Genomic DNA, 13621 nt, shown 5'->3' on the forward strand with positions numbered 1-13621 from the left:
GGGTCCTTAAAATTACAGACACTCACTGTTAGTATTTGGCCTTTCCGTGGGTGGGCGGGATCTTTATTTTGTGAGGAAAGTCTCGGGAGTTTGCCATAGTGAAACGTAAATCAAGCAGACCCTAAAGCAATCAGTAGGTATCCCAAATAATGCCTGTAAAATATTTTTGATTTAGTATAAATAATATCCACACAAAGAATCTTTGATTTTGGTCACACGTTAAGGGATGTATATCCTATTAGTAATACTTTTTTTTCCATATAATTGTTTAGATGATAAGATAGTTTGTCGCCGAAGCACACTTGACTCAAAATATTTAAATTCTACAAAGGCGCAACAGACACAATGTAAGCTCTCCCAGGACCTTCTTAAAGCGGTGATCGTAGGAAAATTGCTGCTACGACTTAGAAAACAGAGAAAGAGCAGACAATAATTTGAGATTACATAGGTTACGTGTGACTTGATTTGTTATTTGGACCCGTGTTATTGTATTAAGTTACCCCTCTATAGTGTGTGTTTACTAAAATCACTTCAACAACTCAACCGGCTTACGATTTGTTACTCGCTGGGTGGGCATTATCCCCATTCCCTGGCTAGTTAGCTAGCTAGCGAACAGTGCTAGGCTAGCTAGCTAGCTAGCTAACTAACGTGAAGTGCCGCTACTCGACCGTGAGCTGCCAGTATTCAACCTATCATTTAAACTGAGTAAGTTGCTCGTTTGTGTTTTTCTTTTAAATGTTGTAGTTATTTACCCGTTGGTAAACATTTTCTACCTCTAATTGAGCGTAGAGCTAAGTGTTGATAGGACGCTACTTCAATTTAGCTAACCCCTTGCCATTCTACTAGTTGTTAGCAGATATTTTCATGATATTCGATGTAAGGATGATTCATCTATTGGTTTCTTTTCAATTCACGTTTCGTTTACACTGAAGTTATTCTCATTATCGTTTTTTTTTTTTTTTTTTTTTTAAATGCATTTCAAAATGGCTTTATTCATTAACCAGACCAGTCGACAATTAGTTAATTATCGGCAACAGTTTGTAATTGTAGTGACTAACATGTCACTTCTCGTGCCAATCGTCTCCAGTTGTTGTCAATTAACTCGCTAATTGGCGAGCGGCATTGCAGTACTGTCCCTATGAAGGTTATCAATTTGAATTTTTTTGGATTTTCAGCCGTGTTTAAAGCAAATCCACGTATCGCACGATTTTGGCTTTGCACCACAAGAAGTTTTTTTGGTTTCTTTTTTTTTTTTTTACTTTTCAGGGAAGCACGAAAGACTCCATGTTTCTATTGTTATCGCCGCTGTTATTGTGTGACGGGTAGTGCTCACTTTTATGCATAAAAGCTGTTTTTCCTAACAGGAGTCATTGTCGGTCGAGAAGCAGTTTATTCTGTTTGCAATCAGTCATGGAGAAAGATGCCTGTGACCAGCAAAATGATGGTGATGCAGCTGTGGAGCAGGCCAAGCAACAGCCAGTGGCCATAGCTCCATACAGATACTCCAAGGTGATGAGAAACATTTACTAAGGGTTCACATAGAAGCCACAAAGAGGAATTCTCAACACAACTTGTCCATTTAATTTACAGGAAGAACTTATGGAGATAAAAGAATTACCAGTCTCCAATGAACGGCCTGACTGTCTCTCAGAGAAATATGACAGGTAAGACAGTTATTTAAGCCTTTTTTTTTTTAAATTATTTATTTTCTTATTTCAGTTGTTATAGGTGGACACTGTCATATCAGATGTTGTTTGGGCTGTTGGGCTCTTGAAAGGGCAAAAACATTTTGACTTAACATTGGCTGGCAGAAGTTTGACTTTGACTTGTTTGGTATTGTTATCGTGATGTACCCACTGACTTTGAATTGAGTGCTATAAGTTTACTGTATGTTTATGTTGAAATGTTGATTTGACCACTCGCATGAATATCCGGCCACTTTGAGTTGTAACAAAATTCTGTTTCGTCTACAGAATTGGCTTGTTAGTAAACCGAATGAAATGCAGATCATGAATGCGGCCTCCTGCTGGCTGCTTTAGGACAAATGTTTGTCTACCTTCAGATGTTTATTACTGAATAGATCCTTGCCTTATATCAGTAGAAAAGGGAGAATCATATTCATATTTTTAAAATGGCAATCTGCCACACTATCTTTGAAATGATAAAAAAAACCCACATTATTCAAACTCTAATATGCAGATCACACTTGACATGTTTTGTGCACGGTAACTTGAGCCATGTGAGAACCCTCCTTTTCCTTGTCCAGTAACTTCTGCTAAAAAAAAAACCCATCTTTACCTTTTGGCAAATTTAGCTGTATCTGAAATGTTGCCTGGACCGCAGCGTTTAGCTGTCTTTTATTACAATCTGCAGATGTGTTTGATAGTACTACAAAATGACGTAGCAGCAACGTCTTTGGTATGGAATCAATTTTCTCATTTATTTAGTTGAACCAGTGATCATAGGCTGCCTATGGTCGCTTGAATGCAAATCTCGTCACCTGAAACTGAGGCTAAAAGCCCGTCCGCCATACTTCTTTACCCTGTCTTCAGTCTCTTCTTTCTCTTTCTTCGGACAGGTGTGAGCGGAGGTGGAATGTTTTTGATTTCGTTTTAGTACCAAGCATAGTCCTAATTTTGTTGAATAGATGAATTAATAACTTGTATTTTTAATTTGTAAATTCATTGTTGGGTTTTGATTTTCTTTTTTTAAATTCAGTGATGGTGTCTGGGACCCAGAGAAATGGCATGCCTCACTGTACCCCACTTCTGAGCGAAGCTCTCCAGTGGAAGGTTTTAAGAAGGACTACATGGATGATAGAGTTCCTTTGAAACGAAGAATCCCAGGTAACCAATTGCAGCCTATCTGGAATTTTTATTTATTTATGTTTTTTTTTTGTGGGTTCTGTGTTAGAAATGTATTTAAAGCCAGACTGTGAAAATGTCCAGGTTCCTATTCACTAGTGAAGCAAATGTAAAGAAATAATTTGGAAAGCTACAATAAAGAAATGTGAATCAGAATATATTTTGCTTTGGTGTCACCAGGAGGAAGTGGTATTGGATACATTGCTAGTGGTTGTAATTGAAAAGAAGTAGAGCACTTAAAAGAAAAAAGATAAACTACAGTGGATGTCCACGAAGTGAATGGTAGAGGGCTTTCCCCAGGAATTACTAGGATTTCTGGGAATATGTGGAATATATCTGTAAGATGCCAACTGGTCCAGACTTTGTTTGCTGGCTCAGTCCAGAAGCGGCTGCTGATCATTTTAATCTTTGCCAGATCAGATGCCGCTTCTCATATTTGATAATGCAGAGTCTTCAGGTCCGAACGTTGGGTCCAAAAGACTACAAGATGAGAGCAGACATATTCGGCAACTGTTGTTAAATGGCTGAAAGCTGAGGTACTCGGTGGGGGCGTCCCCATTGTTCTCACATGGCACGCGTGCCATCTTCTGTGAGAAGAGTTGGCATGACTTTAAAATCAAAATAAAGTGTCTATTGTTAGACTTCTGTGCACAAAAACCCATCCACCCACCTGCTATAAAGATACTTGTGTATTATTGGGACATGATGCAAACAATCCCAGGCAAATTAAGACCTTACATTAAAACATGCGGTCCAATCCATACTAAAGCGTATATGAAGGACATTCTGACATTTCCTTGCTTGATTATCACTAACTGCAAAGATCACCACAACCTTTCATGCAGTGATATCAACCAGTTTACGCAATGAAAAAAAAAAAAAGTTCAAAGATGGCCAGAACAGTGTTCGCCAAGCAAGATTAGATTATTTACTGTGGCATCCCAAGGCCTAGCACTCCTCATGGAGAGAAAGGTCTCTGGCACAATATGTTGATGCAGATCTTGGTTAATCCATATTGGGTCCACTACAGTAGGGCTGGTAAACCCTAGTTCGTTTTTTTTTCAAACCACATGTAAAATCAGATGATACTTTTTTGGTCAAAATGGGAAATTGACTGTTGGATAAGGGTTTTCTCCAGGAAAATCATGCGTGTGTAGCCATATAAACTGCACAAATAGTATAGATTTTCAGAAAGCTGCAGAGAATTTAGTCTCAACTCTTTGAACAGTTTCTGTTCATGCATAGACACAGATTTCCTCCTGCAGCTGTGTTCTCAGGTGAAGCATCTTGATGCAAACATACAGTGTGGAAACTGCAGTTTTACTTGCATGTTTTTATTTTTGGTGCTAATCTCAATAAGAAATGCATCCAAGCATATTCTTAATATTATTGACTGACTGGAAAGCCTAATGCAGAGAAGCTTATGAAGCAGGGACTCCTGCATGTGCACACTTGCTCATTAACTATAAATGCTTTTGGAAAGTTAGCTGCGTTTACAACATTCATGTTCTTACTGGCTGTTCCACACTTTTTTTTTCTTTTTTTTTTTTTTCTCCTGAATATTGGTTGTTCTGCATACTTTTTCAAAGAGGCGATGAGTGTTAACTGTCGCTACATGGTTTTGCAAGCCATGGCTATTTCCTTTTCAAGACCTGCCAGAACAACGTGAAAACAGATTCACCGGTTGTGAGTTGCTCATGCAAACTAACCTTCCCAGTCATTTTACATTGTAAACGCACCTGAAACTATTATTGGATTTGAATATTCCATCACTATCTTAAAACTAAAAGTTTGAAGGTCTAATTGTGAATCTTCACCACTGAAGAAGTGAAATTTGAAACGAGGTACTTAATTGTGTTTAAAGTACACCTTTGTAAATGTCTATGGTGCTGTAGACATTATGTTTGTCATTGTTTTTGGGCCTGACATGAGCTTCCTTTGTGTTGCTGATCATTGTTGGATATGTTGCAGAGATTTAGGAAAGTTAAGTCATCTTTTTGTCTTATGGAAGATGAAGACCTTGTGATTATTATTATTATTATTATATTCTGGTTATTTGAAACATGTGAAACCATCCCTTCGTTCTGATTTTATTCAGACCCCCGTGAGCGGTTAAAGGAGGACGATTTAGATGTCATACTGAGCCCACAGCGACGTAGCTTTGGAGGTGGATGTCAAGGCAATGCTGTACCTGCACCCCACACCCGTCGCCCGGTCAGCCCCTTGGAAAATAAGGAAAATGAGAGTCTCCGTCCAGGAGGGACTCGTAGAATCGGCAGTGGACGCATAATTACCGTTCGTGCCTTTGAGAGAGAAGCCCGTGCAGAGAAAGAGAGGGAACGTGAGAGAGACTTCAAAGAGAAAAGATTCAGGGTTGGTGTTCTTGGCTTTCAGTGCATCTATGTTGCGTATCTAATGGAGATATGTAGTGTCTTTATCTCTATTCCTCTAATGTTACTTGAACTTCTGAATTCGAACTTCTAAGAATTATTAAAACTTGCATTCCCTTATATCTTTGAGTTTGTTTCACAGATCAAACTGTGAAAATTGGATTGTTTCCAGAGGTTATTAAATGTTCTCCAGAAAATTGGATTTGTGTGTTTACACTAGTGTTTACATCCAGCAGCTTATTAAAACTGAAGTTGTTACTTCCTGTCCCGTTTTTATGAAGGTGCTCTATTGAGTTTTCTTGAATAATTGTCCCATTCATTTAATGCAAGTGTTGGCACGTGCAAAACTTTTCTTTTTTTATATATATATATATATATATATATATATAGAGAGAGAGCTAGCTGCAGCAACACTTTTTGTGAAATTATTATTATTTATTTTTTTTTCTCAGAGAGATTTTGGTGACAAGCGTGTGTTCAGTGAAAGGAGACGGAACGACTCGTACGCAGAGGAGGAGCCAGAGTGGTTCTCAGGGGGCCCTACCAGCCAATCTGAGACAATTGAGCTCATTGGATTTGACGACAAAATCCTTGAGGATGATAAACGAAGATCCAAGCGCTCAAGGAAGCGGACGGAGTCTGTTAAAGAAGGCATGTCAAAGCTGTGATTTCCATTGTTTAGAATCTTATGAATGCAATATTTCTTTAAAGAAAAAAAAAACCTGTTTTTGACTCGAACATTAAAGTTGTGCTCTTATTTTCTTGTGTATTCTTTGCAGCAGTGGAATGTAACGGTGGGTTACCTGAGGAGAAAGTGGGTTTGCAATCTACAGCTGATCAGGAAGTTCCCCATCCTGATGTTCTTCCAGAGCAGTCAACTGGAGACTTTGACTTCAATGAGTTTTTCAATCTAGAGAAGACTATGCCAGGACTGGCCTCTGTAAGTACACACACCCCCCCCCCCCCCTTCTCTTTTTCTAATGGGGTTAAAGGTGTTAAAACCACTTTAGGGGTGTCATTCATCACCCTGATTACTTTCCCTTTATACAGTATTGTTATCTGTCGAGGTTTTCATACGTTCTCGGGTCCCAAGCCAGACTTTGCAGACCTTTTAAGGAATCCTTTCATTCAGCTGTTTTTAATTTGATTACATATTCTGCTCATATCAGTGGTTTTTTTTTTTTTGTTTGTTTTTTTACTTTTTAATTATAAAACTAAAATATACATTATTTATTTTGTTTTTTTGTCAGCACAAGTTCTGCCTAACTGGCTTGTTATTTCTGACCTTTGACTTTAAGTGGTGAGCACCCTCACTTAAATGGTGCACTTTCTCAATGCTCTGTTCTATGGGCTCTTGCATGGGGGTTGAGAAGAGGTTGGAAAGGTTTTTACAATCCAAATTTATGCCCATCATACCCGTGTTGCGCCCTGTTACTAGTTGGACAGCAAAGTGAACCAGGGTCTAAACATGTCATTTGTGGTGATAAATCAATACAATGCTTAACAGCAGTGCATTCACTGATAATGCCCGCAATCTTCTAGCACGTTTTGTGCTAAATCGATGGAAAGCGCTCTAAACGTAAGTGCCACCTTTTGTTCTTGCACCCTTCAGTCTGCAGGTTTTTGTTTCCTGGTCTATCTCACAAGCCTCTTTTCTGTCTTTCAGATGATAGAGGATGTTTTGGGAGAGGGCCCTGTATCAGCTAGCCGCTTCAGTCAGTGGTTTTCCAGTAACCTGAGCCCATCAGGTAGCCAGTCTAGCAGTTTAAGGTCCACTCCTCACGAGGAGCTGGAAAATCTTGCAGGTATGTCCTGATTCTTTTCATGGCGCAAACCCCAGTTTGCTCTGGAACTTTTAATCTTCCATATTATCTTTTTTTAACGGGGGGTGTATGTATGCAAAAAAAGCTTTAAGTTTTGTACTTTTTCTCCCATGAAAATCTTGCTAATTTAATTGCTGCTATATTAAGTTATTCTCATTGCAATATAACTGCAGTTCTTGATTTCTGTTTAAGCATCTAAAGATGCTTAAATTGTCCTAAATTTTGGTGCGTCTTGCTTTTCTGAAGGACTTGAGCCACGCTACACATCTCCCAGACAAGGCCCTGCCCCTTTCTTCACACCTATTCAATCATCAGAGGGCAAGGAAAAAGTGGATATTCTAGCTCTGCTACACAAGGCCAAAATAGACCTGAAGCCCGATCTGCCCGACCTCTCATTCAACAAAGCTCGGCTACGGCAAAGCGGTGAGTGCTCCTTATGTAGAACATTTTGGTTGCATCTGAAGCCTCTCGTTGAATTATTAAAAGTTGTATAACTTCCTGCACATCTTTTGGCTTATTTGATTTGCCAGCTGTTCTTAGAATAGCTGCTTTAATGCCATCATTCATTTTTTTCCCTCATTTCTTACACTCTAGAGAGCAGATATTTGGTCATCTTGACTGATTTCTTCTTTTTACAAATGACTAAACCACATGGGAGTTGTGCAGTTCTGTGTAGAGGGGTCTATGCAGCCACTGGGTACAGAACAACTGATCAATGAGTCTGTAGGCTTAACAATCTTGAGCCCCTCTATTTTGATCAGGGCAATAAAGTTGATATTTATCTCTTTTCCCAGCCAACTCGGGGGTGGTGCTCTCTCTGGAGGAAGTTGAAGGAGAAATGAAGGGAATGAAACTGGGCTCTGAGCAACATATGAGGAAAGTGGCACCTCCACAGAGAGGAAACGGCACCCCCTTTATGGCCGAGCATTTGGAGGAGGCATTTACCGGTGGTTCTAGTAGCCGCCCACGCTCACGTGACGCAGACATGTCAGCCTTTAATAAATTGGTCAGCAGCATGAAGTTAAGTGGAACTCTGCCAACTCACCCCAAACCCAACTCAAACAATGTAAGTATTTCTGTCTCCTTCCAGTTTCCCAGGTGTGCACTGGACAACACTTTGTATGCTGCAGTGCAATGAGTGAAATGGGGCCCCGTGATGCTACATCCATACTTTTTAATAAAGTAAAAAAATGAACAATTCTGTGAAAATTTGAGTGAACTAAAAGATGGTGGGCATAAATTTACACAATTACCCCAGAGTTTGTGTTGCATTTATTTCTGAATGCATGTTTAATGTCTGAAAACAGTCCTTTGTGCAAGTTTGTAAAGGGGAGGTTAAAACGGATCAATTCAGAAATGGAGAGGACCATGTAAATGGTCACTGGATGAAGGATCATTGGGAGATATCTGTTTATATATAAATCTAATGGCATAACTTGCATGAGGGACACTAACTTGGACATGTATGTACCCCTCTTGGTGGGTTTACGGTGTTGCAGGTTTCAGTTTATCTTTAAAGTAAAAATTGTAGATCTGGTGGTGGTTATTGATGCTTCTCTCTCATAACACATTGCAGAAAATTTTTACTGAGATGAAATTTGACTATTTATGAGTTAACAGTTTAAAGCTGCATTGCACCTGTACTTTTTATTCTATTCCCCCTACACATAGCAGCAACCATCGGATCAAGGCGTGACAGTGTCTGACGCTCGCTTGTCTGCTCAGCAGCAGAAAAACATTTTCCAGGTGTGTATGCTGACTACACTCAGGGGTGAATATGAAGTGTATCCCAAACACAGATCTATTATCCCAGCTATGCTTTAATTTATAAACATTGCATTATTAGACAAGAACACTGCAAAGATTAAACATGAGGACTTGGAAATGTTATTGATGTATTGGAGTGTAGCTTGATGATGCCATTAAAGTAGTTTTTTCTGTTGGTAAACAAACCTTTTATGCTATGCTAGTTTAATGTTTTTATCAAAGTTCTGTCATAAAATGAAAATTGAGTTATTTGACAGTGTTTCTCATCTTGTTTTAGGAGCTCTTGGGTGGTCGTAGGCACTCCCCCACACCTTTAGGCAGTCTACTGGGCACCTCTGAGGCTCCAGTGAATGCTGCCCCTCTTCATAGTTTACTACACAAGGGCCCATCACCCCCTCTCTTCCCACAAAGGGCACCCTCACCCGACTACTTCAGTGGCAGGTTGGCTCCTTCTGCAGGTAAGTTGAATGAAACGTATCCAAATTAAAGTGAATACAGGAAGTTTTCTCATTAAATGCTCTTGCATGAAATTTACATTTTCGTTGTGGTAGATGGAAAATTGGCTTGTTAATGAGTTCTTCTTCCTCTCTTAAGGATATCCTGTTGGTCCTCAGCACATGCTGCCAGAACAGTTTGCTGACGTGCACAGGTCTCTGAGCCCTGCACAGCAACAGGTGACTGAGAAGCCCATCATGTCAAATTTAGGGGGATCTATTTGGCAAAACATGTACATATTTGCAGCCATGTTTTCATCACTTTGTACCTCTTTATGCTATTGCAGTAACATGGAAAATGGCAAATGAATGATTGGCTCAACAATGGGGCTTTTTTTTTTTTTTTTTTTTTGCAACCTGTGTTTGTCCTGCAAATGAGGGAGGGGAGGTTGAGATCAGGGGTATTCAGCTGTTAGATGACTCTAGATAACACATCCTACACACTGCACTTTTTTTTTTTTTTTTTTTTTTTTTTTTTTTTTTAAATGAAATGTCTACACACTTGACTTGGATGAAGGGCTATATTTGTACAATTCAAGAGATTATACACTGTTGCATTGGGCTCTTGTGAATAGCTATTTTGCTTTTTTTCCAAGTCTGGTGAAAGAATTCTTTAAATTACAACCCTTGATGGAGAATACTTTTCAGTAGAACAGTTCAGATACCGGATTGATGCTAAATGCTGTTGCCAAATGATACTTTGTGTGTGGCTTATTTTGTTACTATACTGTTTGGAGTTTTTCTTAAGGGGAAAAAAAAAACATAAAACATTTTAATTTTGTATCATCCGTGTATTGTTTGTCCAGATGAGGGCGCTCTCTATGCCCATAAATCAGGCTGACCTGGAAGCACTGGCTTTCCATCAGGACCTCGCTTTACATGGGCAGCATTCATTCCAATCAGGCTACAACAAGCACCCACAGGACAGGGCTTTTCGTAATAGGTTTGTACACTTGTCTTGTGTAATCTTGTCTTAAGGTGATGGTCACAACTGGGATGAGTAACTTTTTGGTAGGTTTTTTTTGTAGTTTGAATGATTGCAGAATTGCTCAAAATGGTTTGTTTTCCTGTTGAGTGTGGAAAATATTTGCAAACGGTCTACTGAATGTATGCACCAAGCGAGATGAGAAGATTTGGTTGACATTTGCTATCCGTTTAGCTGAGTGTGTGTGTGTGTGTGATCAACAGACCACAGCGTATTAATCGTTCCCCAGGACCTCCGCCTGCTGGGAGAAACTCCCCTGGAAATGCTGTCACCAGCATGGTGAGCAAAAACCTTATTATACAGACCATTTTTCTTTCTTGGAGGCATCCTGGAAAATCTTTTATTTTTGTGGCCCTGCTAGTACTGATTTATTTTGTTCTATAACAGCTGTCCCCATCGTTTACTCCAACATCTGTGATACGCAAAATGTATGCAACAAAAGAGAAGGGCAAAGATGACCCATCAAGTCGTTCAGAGACTAAGGAGGAGGCAGCAGCACAAGATGGTACAGAGTATAACTGAGAGTAAAAATACTGTAGGAAGATGTGCTATGATCACTTGATATAAAACTTAATGTATGTAAAATGGCACTGTGACGCTGAGATCTGGGTCATGTTATTACAGGCAGCAGCTCTCCGAATCTGTTCCTGGAAGCGTTGGATGGAAATGTTGCCCAGTCGGGGGGGGTGAAAGCCAGCTCGCACACCTTGCAAAGCAAAGAGCAAGAACGTCTCAGGCCTGGCTCCACTGGACACCGTACATCCGCCATGGTACCTCCAGGACCATCTTCGTCTTTCCCTCGTCCCATATACCCGGTGCCGCTGCTGTCCCATGTACCCGCCCATGTACCCGCCCATGTACCCATGGTGCGCCCACCCCCTCAGCTTCACCCTAATGTGCTTCAACGAATGCTGGCACAGGGGATCCAGCCTCAGCAGCTCGGACCTGCACTTGTGCAAGCAGGTTGGCATTTTATTTGTCATAGAGGTTTGATTAAGGCTCCGGTTTTGATATTTCTCATGGCTGTTTTTAATTGTACTCACAAGGTATATTTCCACCACATGTTGATCTTGCACAACTTCAAGGCCTGCCCCCTGCCCTGCTTGGACAACCACTGTACTCCCTAAGTGCACAAGGACATCCTCTTCTACCTCCTCGAGCCAATACTCAGATGCAGTTGGCAGTTATGCAGCAGCAACTTCAGCAGCAGAGACCAAGTGAGTAAAAATGTTACTTATGTGATCATGTTGGGGTGGTCGTAGCTTTGTGTCCCCACCAAAGTGTAGCACATAGTTGCACATGCACCTGTTTTTGCCCATGTAGAATTCTATTACTGTAGTATTTTGTTGCTTTTAGTTTGCAAACTGTTGAAGGTTAGCTTTTGCATTAAAATGTGTTTTCTTCTCTCGCAGTACATCCCAACGTCTCAAGCACTCAGTCACAGAGCCAAGGCCCCCACCGGACAAATGGTTCTCAGCGCCACGGGGGCAGCCCCCCCTTGGGCCTTGCTAAGTGGTTTGGAACTGATGTGCTAGAGCAGCCTCTGCCCTCCATGCCGGCCAAAGTCATCAGTGTAGATGAATTGGAGTTTCGGCCATGAGAAAATAAAGGCTGTGCTGGAAAGTGCTTTTTTTTTTTTTTTTTTTTTTTTTTTTCTTCCCCCCCCCTCTGCCTATCTTTCCCCTACTGGTTACCATGAAAATGTGAACTTTAATTTGAAAGGCGACGTGCAGAACAGGACATTGTAACCCTGCCAAGCTTTGTCTTCAACCATAAAGTCACTGCTTTTGAAGAGGCAAGTGACGGAGATCTGTTTTGCCCGTTGTGTGAATTTATTTTTGTTCTTTTTGTATTAGACCGTAAATAATGTATAGGCCCAATTGTACAGATTGTGGGAAATAATCTTATTCTCCTTGTATATAACTATGGTGTGTTTTTTTTTTTTTTTTGTTGTTTTTTTTTTCTTCTGTTTTCTTTGGAAGGTGAAAGTCCTGCAGTTGAACTTGAGAGACAAAGTCACGAATAGCTGGTAGCATTCCTTTATCTCAAACTGTAAATCCCCCCTCCCCAACCCTTACTGAGAGAGGGCCACATAGTTACATTAGTATACACCACCTTTCCTTTGTGGGATGGCTAGATGCCCTTTTCTCTGGAAGGTTAAGCATAAGGGATGCAGCAAGCTGGTTGTGCCTTTGTGGATTTTTTTTTTTTGTTTTTTGTTTTGTCCCTCTCCTCTTAAACTGTATTTTCTCCTAGGGGGGCATCACTGCTCACACTGTCATTTTTGAGGGTGGCTGGGATTCAGTTTGTGTGCTATTAAGTTATAAAAAAAGCACAAATAGAAATAATAAATAAAATCTTGACTACAACATGGTTTGTAACGGTGTTTTTTTTTTTTTTTTAATTGCTGGCTTAATTATAACACGAGTGAATATGCACTGGACTGTTTTTCTATGCCTGACACAATGAAAAATGCAACACAGCACCACTAACTACACTCCCAGTATTGAAGATGAAGCATTGTGCCACTTAAGCTTAATTACAAGCTTCAAATAGCAGACTTTATCTTAAGTGCGTTGGATCATATTGTACAGTTGGTTAAATACTATAAAAACTTTGTTTTAATAACTTGAAGCTATTAATTAGGTCACAATTAACGATGATATACTCTGATAATATGACTTAAAGGAGAAACCCTTTAATATCCAGTGCAGTAGATCAAATTTAGTTTGACTACTGATCAGGTATTCTGAGAAATGGTGTCCACGCCTAGTGTCTTTTCAATTGAGGATTGTGTAATAGATCCTGATTTATAAAATATTGTATTAAACATTGTACTCGAAACCAATCCTACTCTAAATCGACCATTTAAACTATTTTCAGAAATTCTGAAGGTGGATCCCCCCCCCCCCTCCGGTTTATATATTTTTTTTTTTCCGCATACATTTTAATTGTCTTTCGTTCTTTTGTGGTGTTACTTGACCTTACCTGAAGTGACTTGTACCACGGTGTTTTACAGGCGACCTGATTGAGATTACATACTGCGCTTACAGGAAGAAAAAAAAAAAGCTGTTTTGGGTTTTTTTCGGTTGTTGGGGGAGGGGCTTTCTACATCCACAGGCAGGAAGAGACAACATTTAGCCAGTAAAGACATCAGAGACCCCCGCGGTGCTGCTGCTACGCTCCGACGTGACCGCCGCGAGAGGCAGAGAACAGTAAAACACCATCTACATTTACTGTCAAATAAAAGAAGCATTTTTACCACAACAACAGCGACCCCCACCTCAAGAAATGGGGG

The 13621-nt window shown here is 40.1% G+C and overlaps 1 protein-coding gene across 4 annotated transcripts; it reads left to right on the top strand.

Annotated features, from left to right (window-relative positions):
* The first annotated feature begins 360 nt into the window (after positions 1-360).
* eif4enif1 (eukaryotic translation initiation factor 4E nuclear import factor 1) lies at positions 361-12692 on the top strand. Of its 4 annotated transcripts, none has more exons than XM_075461164.1 (19): positions 361-705; positions 1365-1509; positions 1591-1664; positions 2719-2846; positions 4963-5237; positions 5707-5905; positions 6034-6194; positions 6921-7059; positions 7324-7500; positions 7872-8143; positions 8749-8823; positions 9122-9302; positions 9439-9518; positions 10145-10281; positions 10527-10602; positions 10711-10828; positions 10948-11286; positions 11370-11540; positions 11736-12692. In XM_075461164.1, exons 2-19 carry the CDS (start codon positions 1411-1413, stop codon positions 11921-11923), a joined length of 2889 nt encoding a protein of 962 aa, XP_075317279.1. In that variant the 5' UTR covers positions 361-705; positions 1365-1410; the 3' UTR covers positions 11924-12692. The 4 variants fall into 4 exon arrangements, with proteins under 4 accessions (XP_075317279.1, XP_075317281.1, XP_075317280.1 ...); XM_075461166.1 differs by having other exon boundaries at positions 11409-11540; XM_075461165.1 differs by having other exon boundaries at positions 8752-8823.
* Positions 12693-13621: the final 929 nt, after the last annotated feature.

The sequence above is a fragment of the Odontesthes bonariensis genome, chromosome 3, assembly GCF_027942865.1.
Source record: "Odontesthes bonariensis isolate fOdoBon6 chromosome 3, fOdoBon6.hap1, whole genome shotgun sequence".
NCBI lineage: Eukaryota > Metazoa > Chordata > Actinopteri > Atheriniformes > Atherinopsidae > Odontesthes > Odontesthes bonariensis.